The 17860-nt window shown below is 19.3% G+C and overlaps 5 protein-coding genes across 5 annotated transcripts; 3 read left to right on the top strand and 2 right to left on the bottom strand.

Moving 5' to 3' along the window:
* Positions 1 to 972: 972 nt before the first annotated feature.
* Positions 973 to 4488, top strand: SRAE_0000025900 (Hypothetical protein; the record flags this gene model as incomplete). The annotated part of the gene is made up of 6 exons (XM_024646125.1): positions 973 to 1241; positions 1293 to 1550; positions 1706 to 2201; positions 2291 to 2650; positions 3061 to 3178; positions 3227 to 4488. The coding sequence occupies 6 exons, from the start codon at positions 973 to 975 to the stop codon at positions 4486 to 4488; spliced, it is 2763 nt and encodes a 920-aa protein (XP_024500339.1).
* A 2842-nt stretch (positions 4489 to 7330) lies between these two features.
* SRAE_0000025800 (Protein argonaute-4) lies at positions 7331 to 10240 on the top strand (the record flags this gene model as incomplete). The annotated part of the gene is made up of 2 exons (XM_024646124.1): positions 7331 to 7379; positions 7419 to 10240. 2 exons carry the CDS (start codon positions 7331 to 7333, stop codon positions 10238 to 10240), a joined length of 2871 nt encoding a protein of 956 aa, XP_024500338.1.
* A 455-nt stretch (positions 10241 to 10695) lies between these two features.
* On the bottom strand, positions 10696 to 11127 carry SRAE_0000025700 (Transthyretin-like family-containing protein; the record flags this gene model as incomplete). The annotated part of the gene is made up of 2 exons (XM_024646123.1): positions 10696 to 10895; positions 10935 to 11127. The coding sequence occupies 2 exons, from the start codon at positions 11125 to 11127 to the stop codon at positions 10696 to 10698; spliced, it is 393 nt and encodes a 130-aa protein (XP_024500337.1).
* A 115-nt stretch (positions 11128 to 11242) lies between these two features.
* SRAE_0000025650 (Hypothetical protein) lies at positions 11243 to 12329 on the top strand (the record flags this gene model as incomplete). Its single annotated transcript, XM_024646122.1, is given in 9 exon segments — positions 11243 to 11246; positions 11373 to 11386; positions 11493 to 11507; positions 11554 to 11575; positions 11606 to 11865; positions 12120 to 12172; positions 12188 to 12233; positions 12244 to 12276; positions 12321 to 12329. The coding sequence occupies 9 exon segments, from the start codon at positions 11243 to 11245 to the stop codon at positions 12327 to 12329; spliced, it is 456 nt and encodes a 151-aa protein (XP_024500336.1).
* Positions 12330 to 17146: 4817 nt separating this feature from the next.
* Positions 17147 to 17648, bottom strand: SRAE_0000025600 (Transthyretin-like family-containing protein; the record flags this gene model as incomplete). The annotated part of the gene is made up of 2 exons (XM_024646121.1): positions 17147 to 17346; positions 17387 to 17648. 2 exons carry the CDS (start codon positions 17646 to 17648, stop codon positions 17147 to 17149), a joined length of 462 nt encoding a protein of 153 aa, XP_024500335.1.
* Between the last annotated feature and the right edge of the window lie 212 nt (positions 17649 to 17860).

The raw sequence follows: 17860 nt of genomic DNA, 5'->3' as shown, positions 1-17860 counted from the left end.
TTAAACATAGTTTAACACTTACAAAATAAAAACCATTTTTATCCTCTTATTTTAAATATATAAAAAAAAGAAGATATTTTCCACACCTAATAGTACAAGTCAATTAGTTAGAACAATAGTGAAACTTTATTACCTTTCATTTTTGTTTATTGAACAAGTTAAGAAGATAGTGATAAAATAATTTTATTATTTGTTTATATTATTTCCATTTATTATATATTTAAATATCATCTAAAACTAATTCTTTTATATTTATTTATTTATTTAATTTTTAAAAACATATTTTTTATTATTATTTTAATGTAAATGTAAGAAAAAAAAATAAGTAAAATATTTTTATATATATTTTCATGTACTTTTATAATCAAAATCTTTAATTATATTTTATTTAATTCTTTTTATCCCTGTACTACATCCATCTTGTTTATTCAGCTAAGTTAACTACAAATTAAAAAAACTTTTCAATTTAACTGTGTACGTAAAGATAAATTTATTATATGTTATCGAATGATGACATTCATTTTTTTTTATAATAAATAATTTTTTTAATATTTTATATATCAAATTCATATTTAAATAAATTTTTCAAATAATAATTTTTTAATAAAATGATTAATATAAGAAATATCATATATTAATAGAAAAAATATATATAAAATTATATATATATATATTTTTTTTTATCTTTTCAATTTTTTACTATTACATTATTGAAATATCTTTTAACAAATATCATTATAACCTTTTCTTTTAACCTTAAATTTGATATTAATTTAATTGATCAAACAAAATAATTTTTCATTTATCTTTGATTTTTTTTTGTGTACATAATTAAGTACATCACCCCCTATCATACTTTATATTTTCTTTTGAAATCACATGTAATATATCAGATTTCAGTTAACAAATCTTTCCTCCAAAGTGACATTTTATGTGTTATAATCATATATATAAGTCACCTAAACAAAAGTAATGGATAGAATAAGAAAAAAGGCTTGTGAATTATTTGTACCAATTGTAAAAGATGGAAGAGATTGCAGTGTTTGTGGGTTATCATTACTTCAACATTCATTAGTCCTACCCAAACAAAATATTGAAACTGATTTTGGAACAGATAAATCAAATAACTCCGATTTTACCTATTCATTTAATAATATTTTACCTGAAAAAAAATATTCACCTCATAAATCTGATTTATCTTATAATAGTGAAAATAATATATTATCTAATAAAATGAAAAAGTAAATTTTTTTTTATTTAAAAATAATATATTGTAATAATAATTATTTTAGCGATTTAATACCATCAATAAATTCAGCTTTCTCAGAATATAGAAAATTACCATTATATTCTTCTACTAAAAAAAATGAAAATTCAACATTATCTCCAATTAAATTATCACAGTCATCATCATATAAAGTACCAGAAACAATTATTTCAGTTAGTAATACAGAAATAATTAAACCAAAACCTGTTCATCAACGTAAATCATTTGCTTTTGGAGAAAGTGTACCTCCATCTATAGATTTTTCTTCAAATAATAATTTAAGGTATATATTTTAATTTATAATATTTATTGACAAATTTAATGACATTTTTAAAATTAATTTTGACAACTTCCTGTCAATTGTCAATATTTTATATAGTAAAAAAAAAATTTATCAAATAATTATTTAATTAATAATGATAAATGATTATATTCTAGTTCTTCACAATCAACTAATAGAGATATTGTTTCACCTCTTAATAATAAAGAACATAAAGAAAATAATATACAAAGATCAAAAAATTTTCGAGATATATTATCAAAATTTCAAAATGCATCAAATAATTTTAATAGACAATATTCATTACGTTATCCTTCATCTACTTCAGGAGCCATCCTTCAAAATATAAATGTTACTATTCCTTCATCTATTATTTCAGGTTCAAATACTGTTTCTGGAAGAAGACCACGTACTATAAGAAGAAGTACATTAGGAATAAGTAAAATTTCTACTTCAAATTCTTCCTCTAACTTACAACATTATTATCAACCATCTTTTTTAGTTGAAAGTAATAATAAAAGACAGGTAGAAGATAATGTTGATAGTATAAGTATTACTGAAGACAATAAGACAACTTTACCTAATTACAATAATAATATTCATAGACATAGAGAACTAGATATTTCTTTATATAAAGAGGAACAACAAAATCAAGTAAGTTGTTAAATTGCTACTATACAATTTTTTTTTAATATTATTATAATATATATTTTTTACCATACAATTTTTTTTTTTTCATTTAGAATTTACTTTCACCAACAAATACTTGTCATAATAATAGTAGTCAAAATATTTTTGGAAGTGTAAATTCAATGAGAGCTAGTAGTGTAACTAGTGGTACAAGAAGCCCTCTTTCTCCTATTGATGGAACAATTTCTAAAAGACGTAATAGTTATATAAAAGATCTTCAACCAAAATTAAATATCTCTGAATCATGTTATTCTCCAAAATTTAATATATATACACCATCAGAAGATGATTCAACATATTGTAAAAGATTTTCAAGAAAGGATGATTTAGTTAATGAAATATCATCTCAACAATTATCCTCTTCACGAAATTTATCCTTATCATCTTCATATAATAATACCTTACAAACAAAGGTTAGTTTATATTATTTTTTATTTCATTATAACTCATTATCATTATTAATATTCTTTCTATAAAAATAACCTTTTTGCAATAATTTACAAGAGCATCTTATATTATAGTATAACATATGTATTTAACAATCACTTAAAAAATTAACAAATACCTTTTTGTTAAATAAAAACCCACTCATTTTTTTTTTAAAAAATCTTTTTAAAATAAAAAAATTATATATATATAAATATATCTATAATGTAAAAAGATATACTTATTTATATATCATTTTATTCTTTTATATTATGTAAATATAAAAAATATTTATAATTTATACATCTATATCTAATATATTTTTAAATAAATAAAAAAAAAATTTAAATAAAACTATATTTTTTTAAATAAATAAAATATGGTTTCATTATTTCAGAAAACAACATCAAAATATTTAAAATCAAATACACCTAATATAGAAAATAATGATATAAAAATTTCACCAATACCAAATCAAAGAATTATATCTAGACCACCGTCAGTTAATAGATTGGGTAGTTATTTTGGAAATAATAATATTTTAAATAATGGTTATAATTCAGGTTCAGATTCAGGGTGTGTAAGAGAAAATTCTTCTTCTGTTTGTGTATCACCAAGATCACCAGATTATCGTGGAATAGATATTAATTTAAGAAAAAAATTTACAGAAAAGGAAGCATATCATGAAATTATTTCTAATCAAGCAACAACATTAGCTATGGTAGCAGAAAATTTTAATGAAATTTCATCTAATTGTTATCCAGAACAAAGATTAATTAGTAAAGAATTTTTAAATCGATTAAATTTTTATCAAATTAATTTTAAATATTCATCACCAATTATAATTAAAGGTTCAATTATAATATCAGATGCAGAAATTGGAACGGGTTATGGAGGTAATGATGTTAAAGTTAGTGTTATGATGTCACCAGCTGCTCATTATTCACCATTAATGGGAAGACAAGCACAAGTTTCAGGTTTTGGTCCAGTTATATTAACAGAATTTGAGGAAAACTCTAATAATATGAGTAATTTTTTAAATAGTTGTGGTATTTATAAAAAAAACTATATTAATTATAAAATAACAGTTATGCCATCACAAATATGTTGTAGTTTTCATACACTTGCTGCACAATTTTTACATCATAGTAGTAATTCAATTAATCCAACTAAATATGAAGAACATGTATGTTTTATTATGTTACAATTATTAACTGCATTAAAATATCTTCAATCAGATGGTGTAGAAAGATTAAGTACAAATTTTAAAGAATTTCTTATTACATATCATCATTCAGATTTACAAATATGTTTACAAACTTTTGAATATTTACCAAGATTATTTTTATTAAAAGAAGCTATAGATGTTAATGAAGATGAAAATCAAAATGTTGGAATGTGTAAATATGCAATGCGTGCTTTATATACACTTTTAAATCATAAAATGCATACAATAATTCCAGAAATTATAGAAAGAAGTGAATTTTCATTTCCACTTAAAAGATGTGCTGAATTATTATCAATGGATAAATCATCATCATTATCAGAAGCAAAAAGTGTTTTAGAGATGGCATTTTTTGTTGGTCCAACAAAATTTGTTCAAGAAGATGAAGCAAAAATATGGTTAGATATAAATAGAGCAAATCTATTAAATAAAATATTAGGAATTATTTTAACAAAAAATGAAAATTTCCTTGATTTAAAAGAAAAAATGCATATACAATTTTTGTTATCATCAACCCCAAAAAGTCTATGTCAGTCACTCAAAATTTTATCCAATGGAAGTCTTCGAAATATTTCAAATATTCAAGATTCTGAATGTTAGATAAAAATTTATTGAAAAAAAAATATACTTAAACAAATTTTATTAAACTTAAAAGAAAATTTTTTTTATATAAATATATATATATTTTTTAATATATATGAATAATTTTTATAAAAAATATCAAATCTAAAATTTTAATAATATAATCTTTAGAAAAAATAAAAAATGTAACAAATTTCCTTCATAACTAACATTTATATTAGTTTAAAATATATATCTCTTTTTTAAAAACTTATTATTATTTACTGATTTGTAAAATTTTAAAATAAATTGAATATTATGTTTAATACTTTTTACTTGTTTTATATCCTAACTTATAAGTATATTTTTTATTATGTAATAAATTAGATAAATCTTATAAAAATAAATATCAAAACTTTAATTTAAAAAAAAACTATTTATTAAAAAAAAGGTTTTTTCTCTTTAGACTAAACTTTTAAGAGATATTGAACAAAATTCAATAATCTATTGTATGATAAGTTTGTGTTAAAATACTAACTAGTTAAAATTAATGAATAATTATAAAACATATTCGTCTATTGATATATCTGAATTTAAAAAAAAGAACAATAATAGCAATCAAATTTTTTTATTATATTTAAAATTATTTTTTGAATATATCATTACATTGAAATTTTTTATATATTTTCAAATATTCGTGACGTAAAAAAATGACATAGAATTGGGCATGAATAATACCAGATAATGTTTCTCAAGAACGATTGAAATTTAGAAAATATTTTCTCCATAGAGTATATTTTAAAAGTTTTTAATAGTCTAGCACATTTGGTTTCATGCTTCTATGAGCTAATTTACTTAATTTATAAGTTTCGTACTTGAGACTTTTTTAAGGTACATTTTACTTCATATCTTGAATTTTAGAAATTTTATAAAGATGATAGTAAGCTAAATGAATTTTTTTAAAAAAAAACTGACCTAGAATAGTTATTTTAATTTAAACATCTTCAATCGAAATAATGCAGTCGTGTTTTTCCAAAAAATATTCTCCATTTTCGTCTTTAACTTTGACTTCTCATAATTTCTCAAGATTTTTTTTTAATATCATTATGATTATATTCAAAATTTATCATTTTTCAAGAGCCATCAAATAAGTATAATTTCATTTTAAAATTCTAAAAAAATGTTTTTTAGTATGTATGCTTGGGGTCAAATTGGATATATTGAACTAATTATAAATTTATAAAAATGATAAAGATATTACTATGGAAACAGTTTGTTCTAGAAAAACTTTTAAAGAGGAATTGAATAAACTAATTTCATGGTAATATGATAAGTTTCATATGAGATATGAAAAGTCAGTAACAATAAAACATTTTTAAAAATTTTTGTTTTTTGTTATATTTCGTTTTAATTTAGAGATAATTGTAAATAGATCTTGGATTTAATAAATATCCATCATTTATGCAGGATTCACGTAGAAACTATTTTTATGTTTCATATCATATTTAAGATATATAAAATAATGATCATGAATTAAAAACGAAAGAAACCCATATATGATATCTAATGAATTGTTGAAATTTTCAAAACGTTTTTAACGTATAATAAATTAACTTTTACTTTTCTAACAAAATATTTTCTATATCAATTGCATTAAATAGAAAATTATTTAATTATTTTAATGAGAATATTTTGAAATTTAAAAGAGTTAAACATTTTATTATAAACAATAAGGATAATGTTAATATTTTCCATTTAAAATATATGTATCTTATTTTATTTTTTTTAATAAATTATATTTTTATAATTACAAGCATTTAAATGTCAAATAATATATTTTTTTTTATCAATCATGGAAACTATCATTAAAATATTTTTATTAAGTTGTAAAAATTTTTTATCTCACATTATATGTTTTAACATATCTTGTATACTTTTAATGAGAAATAGATATTGTTAAGTTTACTTTTAACATCAATAATATATTATATATGTTTTTAAATATTCATCTTTTTCATTAATTATTTAAATAACTAAAATTTTCCATTAACATTTATCCATGTTAATTTTTCAATATTTAATATAAGTTTACATAACATCTAGTTACTTTATATAATTTAAAATTTCTATTGCCTTGCCAACAAGTAATAATTAACATTTTTATGTAATGCCTTGTTACATAGCCTTTTACTTTTAAAATATATAAATAAATTTTTTCTTTTATTTTATTTGATATACCATTAAATATTGCCAGCATCTTTTTTTCAATGATAAGAAAGAAAATGTTTAGTATTAGTTTCGTATTTATTGGAGAACATTACCCCAAATTACGAAATGAGATACATTAACATGTATTATTTTAATGGCCCAATTTTTAAAATGAACAATAAAATTTTTTTTTTAAATTAAATAGTTATTTTATTAATTTTTTTATTAAAAATTATGTAATAAAAATTTTTTTAATTTTTTCTTTATATTTCATTTGAATTATTTTTTTTCTATAAATATATATTTTATTTATTTATTATTTTGTTGAATATTTAAAAAAAAATTATGTTTATTATTTAGATAATATAAAATTAAATTAATATTTAAACATAAAAAAATTATTTGTACATTTTTAAGAATTTTTTTATAATTAATTAGTTTATATTATGATAATTTTATCACGTGACAATATTACTTTATATAATATAAAATGTAATAATAAATGCTAATAAGTTATTAACATCATACAAAACTTTCATTTACTTCAGACATAATATTTTAATATTGTTTCTTTAAAACTGGAACTATAGCTGTTTCTCTTTAGAAACAAATTATTAAATTTATTATAAGCATATATTTCGCAAAAAAAAAAAGATTTTTTAACATATAAGAAATGGCTGAAAGTAATATTGATTGCCCTCAATTAACAGATAACAATAATGGTAAATTTAAATTAATTTATTAATTATTATTATTTTTAGATAAAATAAATAATATTGATGAAAATGATAAAAATAATCTTTTAATTTCTTTAACAAATTTATTAATCTTACAAAATACTCATAATAATTGTAATAATAATTTTACTAATCAATTTGAAGAATTAATAATGTTAAATACTGGAACACAAAATTCTATAAATAATGAAGGACATGAAATTTCTAATTATCCATCTTTTTTAAATAATGTCCCAATAATGAATACTAAAAATAATAATGAATTATCTTTAGTACAAAATAAGCAAATACCATTTGTATTTCAAATCCCAAAACGTCCTGATCATGGTACTCAAGGAAGAGAAATTGATTTAAAAGCAAATTTTTTTAAAATAAAAATTCCATATATAAATATTGTATGGTATTATGTAGAAATATTTCCAGAAAATTGTCCTAGAAAAGTTAATCGTCAAGTAATGGAAACATTAATTTCTACTCATCCAAATATATTTGGTAATTTAAAAATAGTTTATGATGGTAAAAAAAATATGTATTCAAAAGAAATTCTTTCTATAGGAGGTGATATGATTGAATTTGAAGTTAATATTGGAGTAAATCCAAATGAAGAAAGATTATTTACAGTAACAATAATTTATCAAAATACAATTTCTTTACAACTTTTAGATGATGTTTTTAATGGATTACTTTCAAATGTACCATCTGAATGTATAAAAGCATTAGATATAATTTTAAGACATCTTCCATCTATTGAATATACACCAGTTGGAAGATCATTTTTTTCACCACCAGATAATTTAATTATTGAAAGAATTAATTATAGACCAGAATCTGCAAAATTAGGAGGTGGGCGTGAGGTATGGTTTGGTTTTCATCAATCAGTTCGCCCATCAGAATTACGTATGATGTTAAATATTGATGTTTCAGCAACAGCATTTTACAGTAAAGTTTCAGTTTTACATTTTTTATGTCAAGTATTAGAAATACCTATTCCAGAACCTAGAGAAAAATTATCATTATCTGATGCTCAAAGAGTTAAATTTTGTAGAGAAATAAAAGGTTTAAAAATTGAAGTAACACATTTAGGGCAAATGCGTAGAAAATATAGAATTTGTAATGTCACAAGAAGATCAGCCTATTCTCAAACATTTCCACTTGATAATGGAAATGGTAAAAGTACAGAATGTACTGTCGCAAGATATTTTTCAGATAAATATAATATTAAATTACGATATCCATTTTTACCATGTTTACAAGTTGGTCAAGAAAATAGACATATATATTTACCAATTGAAGTATGTAAAATTGTTTTAGGACAAAGATGTAATAAAAAACTTAATGATAGTCAAACATCTATAATGATTAAAGCAACAGCACGAAATGCTCCTGATAGAGAAAGTGAAATAACAAGTTTAGTTAGAAGAGCAAATATGATTGATGATGAATGGGCTAAAGAATTTGGTATATCAATAAATGATGAAATGACTGAGGTAAAGGGAAGAATTCTTCCTCCACCAAAACTTATGTATAGTAGAGATACAAAATCAACAGTTATACCATTTCAAGGTGTATGGGATATGCGTAATAAACAATTTCATACAAGTTTTGAAGTTAAAACATGGGCTATGGCTTGTTTTGCTGAACAACTTCATGTTAGAGAAAATGATTTACGTGAATTTACAGTACATCTTAGAAGAATATCAACAGATGCTGGTATGCCATTAATTGGTAATCCATGTTTTTGTAAATATGTAGGAGGTGTTAGTCAAGTAGAACCAATGTTTCAATATTTAAAAACTACATATCCTACTCTTCAATTAATAATTGTAATTTTACCAGGAAAAACACCAATTTATGCTGAAGTAAAAAGAGTTGGTGATACTATTTTAGGTATTGCAACACAATGTATTCAAGCTAAAAATGTTATCAAAACTACATCACAAAATCTTTCTAATTTATGTTTAAAAATAAATGTTAAATTAGGAGGTGTTAATACAATATTACTTCCATCAGTTAGACCACCTATATTTAATGAACCAGTTATATTTTTAGGTGCTGATATAACTCATCCACCTGCTGGTGATCCAAAAAAACCATCAATTGCTGCTGTTGTTGGTTCAATGGATGCTCATCCATCACGTTATGCTGCTACAGTTCGTGTACAATCAACAAGACAAGAAATAATTACTGATCTTGCTTTTATGGTTAGAGAATTATTAGTACAATTTTATAAAAGTACACATTTTAAACCAACAAAAATTGTACTTTATCGTAATGGTGTTACTGAAAATAATTTTTTAAATGTTCTTCAATATGAACTTAGAGCAATTAGAGAAGCATGTATGTCATTAGAAAGAGGATACCAACCTGGAATTACATTTATTGTTGTTCAAAAACGTCATCATACAAGATTTTTTGTATGTAATAAAGATGAACGTGTTGGTAAGGCACAAAATATTCCACCAGGTACTATTGTTGATTCTGGAGTAACTCATCCAACTGAATTTGATTTTTATCTTTGTTCTCATGCTGGTATTCAGGGAACATCTAGACCATCACATTATCATGTTCTTTGGGATGATAATAAACTTAATTCAGATGAATTACAAATATTAACCTATCAATTATGTCATACTTATGTTCGTTGTACTAGAACTATATCAATACCAGCACCTGCATATTATGCATATCTTGTAGCATTTCGTGCTCGTTACCATTTAGTAGATCGTGAACGTGATTCTGGTGAAGGATCACAACCATCTGAAACATCAGAAGATACAACAATGTCAAACTTGACTCGTGCTATTAGGGTTCATCCTAATGCTAGCAAAGTTATGTATTTTGCATAAATACTAAAATAATCAATTTTTAATTAAAAAAAAAAAAACTTTTTTTTTTCAGTTAATTGGATTTAAATATGAAAATACAAGATAATCATTTTTTCAATCTGTCAATTTGATAAGCAAATTTTTTTTTTAAATTATATATTTAACGGATAGAAAACGCAAAAATAATTGTATTTGTGAATGCTGTCGTTATTATATATGCCATATATCTTTATTTAATAATTTTGGTTGTGTGGGCGCATTTTTACTAAAAAAACATTAATATAACATTTTGTTAACAATAATTACATTTTTGATTTTTTTAACAAATAAATTTTAACATTTAGCACAATAAAAACAATTAATTTAATATAATTTTTATTGAATTAAAAAAAATAAAATTTGCTATTATTTTTTAAGATTAGCAATTATATAATTTATGTTAGAAAATCGAATAATAAAAACTGAAGTTTTTCAATTTATATGGTACGACGATTTTTTTTTATACCACAATCTAAAATATGACTTTGTTGGCGACTTAAATCAAATTTTCCTAAACTATAAAAATTAAGCAGGCTTTTTTTTTTGTAAACAAAATTTTGAGGAATCGGAATTATTATTAAACCAAGACAATGTGATTTTGAACGAAAACAATTGTGATATATTTTAACACAAGGATCTATTATAAAAAAAATAATTTATCAATATAAATACTTACGAATTGTTTTTAGAGTTGTTACGCTTGCATAAATATCAAAAGAGGTATTAAGTTTAGCACGAACTTTAGCTAAAGGATTTTTTTCATACGTATTGTAGTTGCTAGATAAAGTAACTTCAAATAGTCCACCAAGTAAATAAGGGCATTGAAGATAACCTGATAATCCAAATTTATGCTTTTTTAAAAAAAACATTTCAGTTGTTAAGTGAATTAAAAAAGTAAAAATAATTAAGAAAATTTTAAAAGCTATCATAATAAAATACTTGTAAATAATAAAATCGAAAAATCTAATACATATATATTGAACAATGTGTAAATAATTATTTTTATTATTATAAAATGTGATAAGTTTAAATATTTTATTTAAATTCCTTGTATAAAAATATTTATATAAAATATATCAACTAATAGTTGATTATAATTTAAAAATTATAAAAGTTTATTTAATGAATGTATATGATTAAATTAAATAATATAACTTTTGAGTTATAAACATAAAAAAAATTTTAGAAACTATTATAAATATGTAATAAAATTTATAATTTAAAACTAATATAGATAGGTTATAGTAATGTTTTTATATTTAATCATTTTTAATAATATATTAAATGATTGAAAGAATTATATACGTAAAAATAGCAGTAAAGTTTAAGTATTTTTTATGTTTTTAGATAAAATAACTATTGACAAAAATAATCTTTTAGTTTCTTTAACAAATTTATTAATCTTACAAAATACTCATAATAATTGTAATAATAATTTTACTAATCAATTTGAAGAATTAATAATGTTAAATACTGGAACACAAAATTCTATAACAAATGAAGGACATGAAATTTCTAATTATCCATCCTTTTTAAATAATGTCCTAATAATGAATACTAAAAATAATAATGAATTATCTTTAGTACAAAATAAGCAAATACCATTTGTATTTTAAATCCCAAAACGTCCTGATCATGGTACTCAAGGAAGAGAAATTGATTTAAAAGAATTTTTTTTTAAAATAAAAATTCCATATATAAATATTGTATGGTATTATGTAGAAATATTTCCAGAAAATTGTCCTAGAAAAGTTAATCGTCAAGTAATGTTAAAAAATAAATATTCAAAGAAGGTTCTTTCTATAAGAAGAGATATTATTAAACTTGATATTTATATTTATATAAATTTAAATATAAATAGATAATTTATAACAAATATAATTTATCAAAATACAATTTCTTTACATTTTTTTTGTAAATTATTTTAAGTAAATTTTGTTCAAATATATCATCTAAATGTATAAGAATATTATATGTAGTTTTAGAACAATTACTTTTTAAATTTGACTTATGCTATAGTAATTCATTTTTATATTAGAAAATTATGTATTTTAATCAAAAGTTTCAATAATCGAAATAAAAATAAAATTAATTTTTTGCTCAAATAATTGAAAAAAAAATTTATTTGGATTTAAATGTAAAAAAAACAAGATATATATTTTTGTTACTTTGTCAAATCTAATAATAAATAGTGTAAGTTTATATGCTTAATGAATATAAAAATTAAAGTGAACTTTTTTTAAATATTGTCCTTTTTATATATATTATATTATTGTTTATATAATTTGTTAATGTAAATGCATTACACTAAAAAAACAATAGTACTATTTTGTTAACATTAATTACATTTCAATTAATTATACAAATAAAAATATCAACATTTAACAAAAAAAAAAATAGTTTATTATGTAAAATTTTTATTAAATTGAAAAAAATAAAAATTTCTAACAAATTGTAATATAAAATAATTTTTATATCTTTATTTGACTAAAAGATGTTTTTTAAATAGTTTTTAAAAATTATATAAAATTTATTAAAAAAAATTAATATACAAAGCAAATATTAATACTATTTCAAAAATTATTTATATTAAAACTTATTTTTCTAACACTTGCATAATCAGAAAATTTTGATTTTAAAAAATAAAGTAGTATAATTATTTTAAATTCTTCTTTAGTGGATTGATCTATTCATATCCAACAGCCTATGAAGAAAAGATTTTTTTTTAAATAAAAATTTGAAGTCTTTCTTTTATTTTTTATAATTTTATATAATATATTTTTTAAAAAATTTTATTAATAAAAAAATTTACTTTAAATAATTTATAATATATTAAATTAAAAAACTTTATTTTATTAATAAAAAAAATTATTGGGGAGGATAATAAACAATTGTAGGTATCCTATTCCTAAGAGGATACCTTCTACCGTTTTCCTTCTCTTTTTTGTCGTCTTCATAAACTTCTTCTTGACAGACAAATTCTGCATCAACGACACTTTTCTTTTTGGTATTTTTTGGCATTTCTTTCTTATTTAAAAAATTCTGATTTATTTTCAGCAGTTTTATTTTTTCTTTTAATTCTTCAATTTCTTTCTGGTCAGTCTCGTGTTTAAGTTGAAGTCTTTCATTCTCTTTTTGAATTTCTTTTTTTTTTTGCTGAAGCTTTTTTTTTCTTCATTTTTTTCTGTTGAAACTCTGAATTCTCTATTAATACGTTGATTTATTGAAACCATTTTAACAGAAAATTTTTTAATAAACTAAAAAAAAGTATAATTTTAAAAAATATTTATTTAAAAAAACATTAAAAATCACAAAAAAAAGGTTAATTACAATATTTAAATAATTTATTCATAATGATAATTATAAAGTTTTTTATCATTAAAAAATCGTTGTACCAAACATTATCTTAGCTTTGATTGCTTAGAAAGCGATTTTAAATAGAAAAATAAGCTTAAAAAAATAATTTATTATTTCATACACTTTAATTATTAAAGTTCATTATATATTTCTAGTATAATTATATTTTTTTAAAAATTGTTAAAGAAAATGTATAAAAACAATTTTCATTTTTTTTATTTTTAATATGAGTCAAATTTCTATACAATAACTAAAAAACATGATATATTTTAAAAGCATTAGTATGTTATTCTTTTAAGCTTCTTCTATTATCTTTTGAAAATTTCATGTTTGTAGCTTTATTTTTACAAAATTTATTAATATTTTTGTAAAATTTTTATTAATTTTTGAAATTTGTGCCGTGAATTTGATTTAAAAATACTTTTTTTTATATATATCAGTATACATTATAAATTTATACATTTTATGTAAATAAATAATAAAATAATTTTTCTTTATAAATATTGTTGTTACTATATTTTATGTATATCATTAAATAATAACTTTAGTTGTAATATTCTTTTTTTTCTATAATAAAATAGATTTTTGAAAAAATGACTTCTTTTTCATATAAGTCATTTTTTACTGCTTTGTATTTAAATTTATATATCTCATCTGTTTATTTATTAATTCATTAAATAATATTTATCATTATTTTTTTTACTTTAAAATTTATAATAATAAAAAAATTTTAAAATTTGTAGCATATCAACAAAATTTAAATATATTGATACTTTATATATTTTTATTAAAATATGAAAAATTAATTTAAATAATTTGTAAATATATTTTAAGTTTATATTTCAAAAAAAATAAATCTTTTTTTGAAAATAATTATTTTATTCAAAAGAAAATAAAAAACTGCCTTATTTGTCTCAATTATCATGTTGAAAAATTTATACTGTAAAAGTTATGACTAGTCGTAAATAAAAAAAAGATATAACACTGATAAAATTGTTGAATTTTTTAAACAGATATTTTTTCAAATATCTCAAGAATAAAAAATGATATAGGTATGATACAATATTAAGAATGTAAAAAATAAATTTTCTTCCAATTGTTTTTTTTGATAAATATTTTTTTGAATAAAGCTAAAAATTTTTAAATTATTATATCTTACTTTAATATTTATTTTTACAAAAAATTAACATTGGAAACGTTATTTCCAATTTGTTTTTACCATAATATTAAATTTTACTTAAGAATCTCTTCATGTCACAATGTTGTAGAAAATAAAAAGTTTATAATTTTTACTGTAAAATCTATATGAAAACATAATTTTTTAAAAACGTTAACGAACTTTTTCTAATTACCGCTTTTTTTAACTCCAAAAAAAAGTTTTATTTGTAAAACAAAAATGACAAATTTCAGATATTTTTTATGTTATTAAAAAAAGGATTGTTAATATTTTTTAATCACAATTTTTATAAAATAATATTAATAAAATAAAATAAATAAATTAAGATTATGATTTAAACTTAATTTTTAACAATACTAATTATTTTTTATCCAATTAAAAAAACCTTTTTTATTTATTTTTGGTGTTCAATAAACAAATTGATTTGGTTCTTTAGCTAAATTAATTTTTCCTAAATTTAATGTTTTAGATTGATAATTGGTTGTGATAATAAATTTTTCAGGAATATGTTTCATTAGTATATCTCTAAAATTAATTCTATTGTTGCAGATTGCTATTTTTTAAGTGAAAATAATTTATTTTATAATATATGATTTTATATTAAAATAAATACTAAGAAGTCTTTTGACGATTGAAATTGTTTGACAAAAACAAAACAATATACTATGTTTTCTTTTAAATGTGGGTAAAAAATTTGTTATTTTTTTGTTTCAATTAATAATATATGATAACATGATACGTTCAAGAACAAAAACTACGCAATTTTTATTTTTTTTTTTTGTATAATTTAGTAAAAATTTAAACAATAAAAATTTTAACTTTACTATAATATATCAAATTAAAATTTTTTAAATTTAAATGTTTTTTTACATAGAATTATATTAATTTTTTTAAAATGTGTTTATTAATTTATACTTTTAAAGTTAATATGTATTTAGCCTAATCATTTTTTTAAAATTAATTATAAATGTACGATATCTTTGAAAAATATTCGAGTATATACTAAATGATTGAAAAAGTTTTATATCTTGGCATAATTATTTTTTAAATAAAATATACCAAGAAGTAATGAAATTGCTAAAAAAACTTTTAACAAACAGTTTAGCTTTAATGATACAAATTTTTATATTGTCAAAAATATACTATTTTTTTAAATTACATTATAATATTTAAAATTGAAATATTAATTATTTTCTAATCTATTAATATATTATGATTAGGTTTATTTTAAGTAATTGTTCACATTATTATAATAATATATTATGTATTTCATTTTTTTACTTAAAGCAAATTAGATAATAAAAAAGTTAACTATAATTTAAAGTATTATATAACATTTTACGTATTTATTAAATCTATTTAATTAAAATTGAAATATTTTAATCTTTTATTTATTATAAACATTAATAAAATATTGAATATAGAAATAAAATTTTTAATTAACTTATGTAGTTTTATTAACATATCACTACATTATTTATATGTAAAAATAATTACAATATATTTCAATTATAATGTCTTTTTTTATTATTATAATCGTTTGAACATTATTTTAAATGATAAAATTTTTACTTTAAAAAAAATTATCCATTTTTTTATATTAAAGTTATAACTATAACTTTTTTATAATATGGATTTGAATCAACAAAAATTGCATTATAAAAATTTTTTTTCTAATATGATATTAGTATTGAATGATAATACTTGATATATCAACTACTTGTTTTGAAAAAGTTTCTTTAGTTTCAAAAACAAAATAAATTAGAAATACAATTAATAAAATTTTAACAATAATTATAGTATAAAAGATATTGTTTTGTAGAAAAAACAAAAATTTATATATATAAAGAAATTACTATATGTTAAAATAAATATTTTGTCAATATTATTTATTTAAATCATTAAATTGAAAAAAGTTTCTGAATACCAAACCAATCATTAATTAATAAGAATATTTATAAAAACTTTTACAAATAATAAAATTATCAGATAATATACATTTTTTTCATTTTCAATAAATATTGAATTATAATTTTAAAAAGTTTATTCATTCAATAGTACGTTGAAAGTAAATTATTATTAAAACAAATTTTTATTATTTATTAATATTTTTTAAATAATATAATTAATATTAATAAATTTAATATATACAAATAATATTTAAAGTTACGTGGTAACATTAAGTTTTAAATAATTAAAAGTAAAAATAAATCTTTTAATTACATAAACGTTTTTATTGATAAGAAAAATAATTGTATTATATATTTTATCACTTAGAACAGAAGAATTTTTTTTATTTAAAGTGAACAATTAAGTTTTAATATTCTTCTAACTTTTTTATATTTTAATCAAATTTACACAGTAAGTCGGTTTTTTTTAATTCCACAATAAATAAATTCACTTCTTTCTTCTTCCAATTTTAAATTTCTTAAAGAAAAAAAGTTGTTTACTCCAATTTTATTATAAATATATTTTGAAGGAATTGTTTTAATTATTACACCTAGACAATATCGTTTTGAATAAAAACAATTGTGATATATTTTAACAAAAAAAGCTAACTTATATTATCATTTATTAATATTATAATCACTTACCAGCTTTTGTCAAACTTACACTACTTGCTATAAGAAAAAATGAATTATTAAGTTTAGCTTGAGTTTTAGCCAAAACTTTGTTATCATTTATGTTCTTATTATTAGATAGCAAAACATTAAAATTTCCAGATTTTAAAAATTTACATCTAAGAATACCTGATACTCCAACTGTATGTTTAAAAAACAAGCATTCAGTTTTAAAGATAAAATCAGTTAAAAAAATAAAGATATAAATAGTATAAAAAATTTTAGAAATTATCATATTAAATTTTTTTCTGAAAAGTGAAAAAATTTATGTATATAAGAGTAAGCGTACATAATATATATTAATATAAATATTTTTAGTACATTATAATGTATCAAATTTAAATATTTTATTAATTTAATTTATTTAAAAATTATTTTATTAGCAATTAATTGTAATTTTTGCAGAGTCTTTTTAAAAATAAAAAATTATTGGATAATTTTTTAATT

The sequence above is a fragment of the Strongyloides ratti genome, scaffold srae_scaffold0000001 (genome assembly GCF_001040885.1).
Source record: "Strongyloides ratti genome assembly S_ratti_ED321, scaffold srae_scaffold0000001".
NCBI lineage: Eukaryota > Metazoa > Nematoda > Chromadorea > Rhabditida > Strongyloididae > Strongyloides > Strongyloides ratti.
This window is presented reverse-complemented; position numbering and strand designations above follow the sequence as displayed.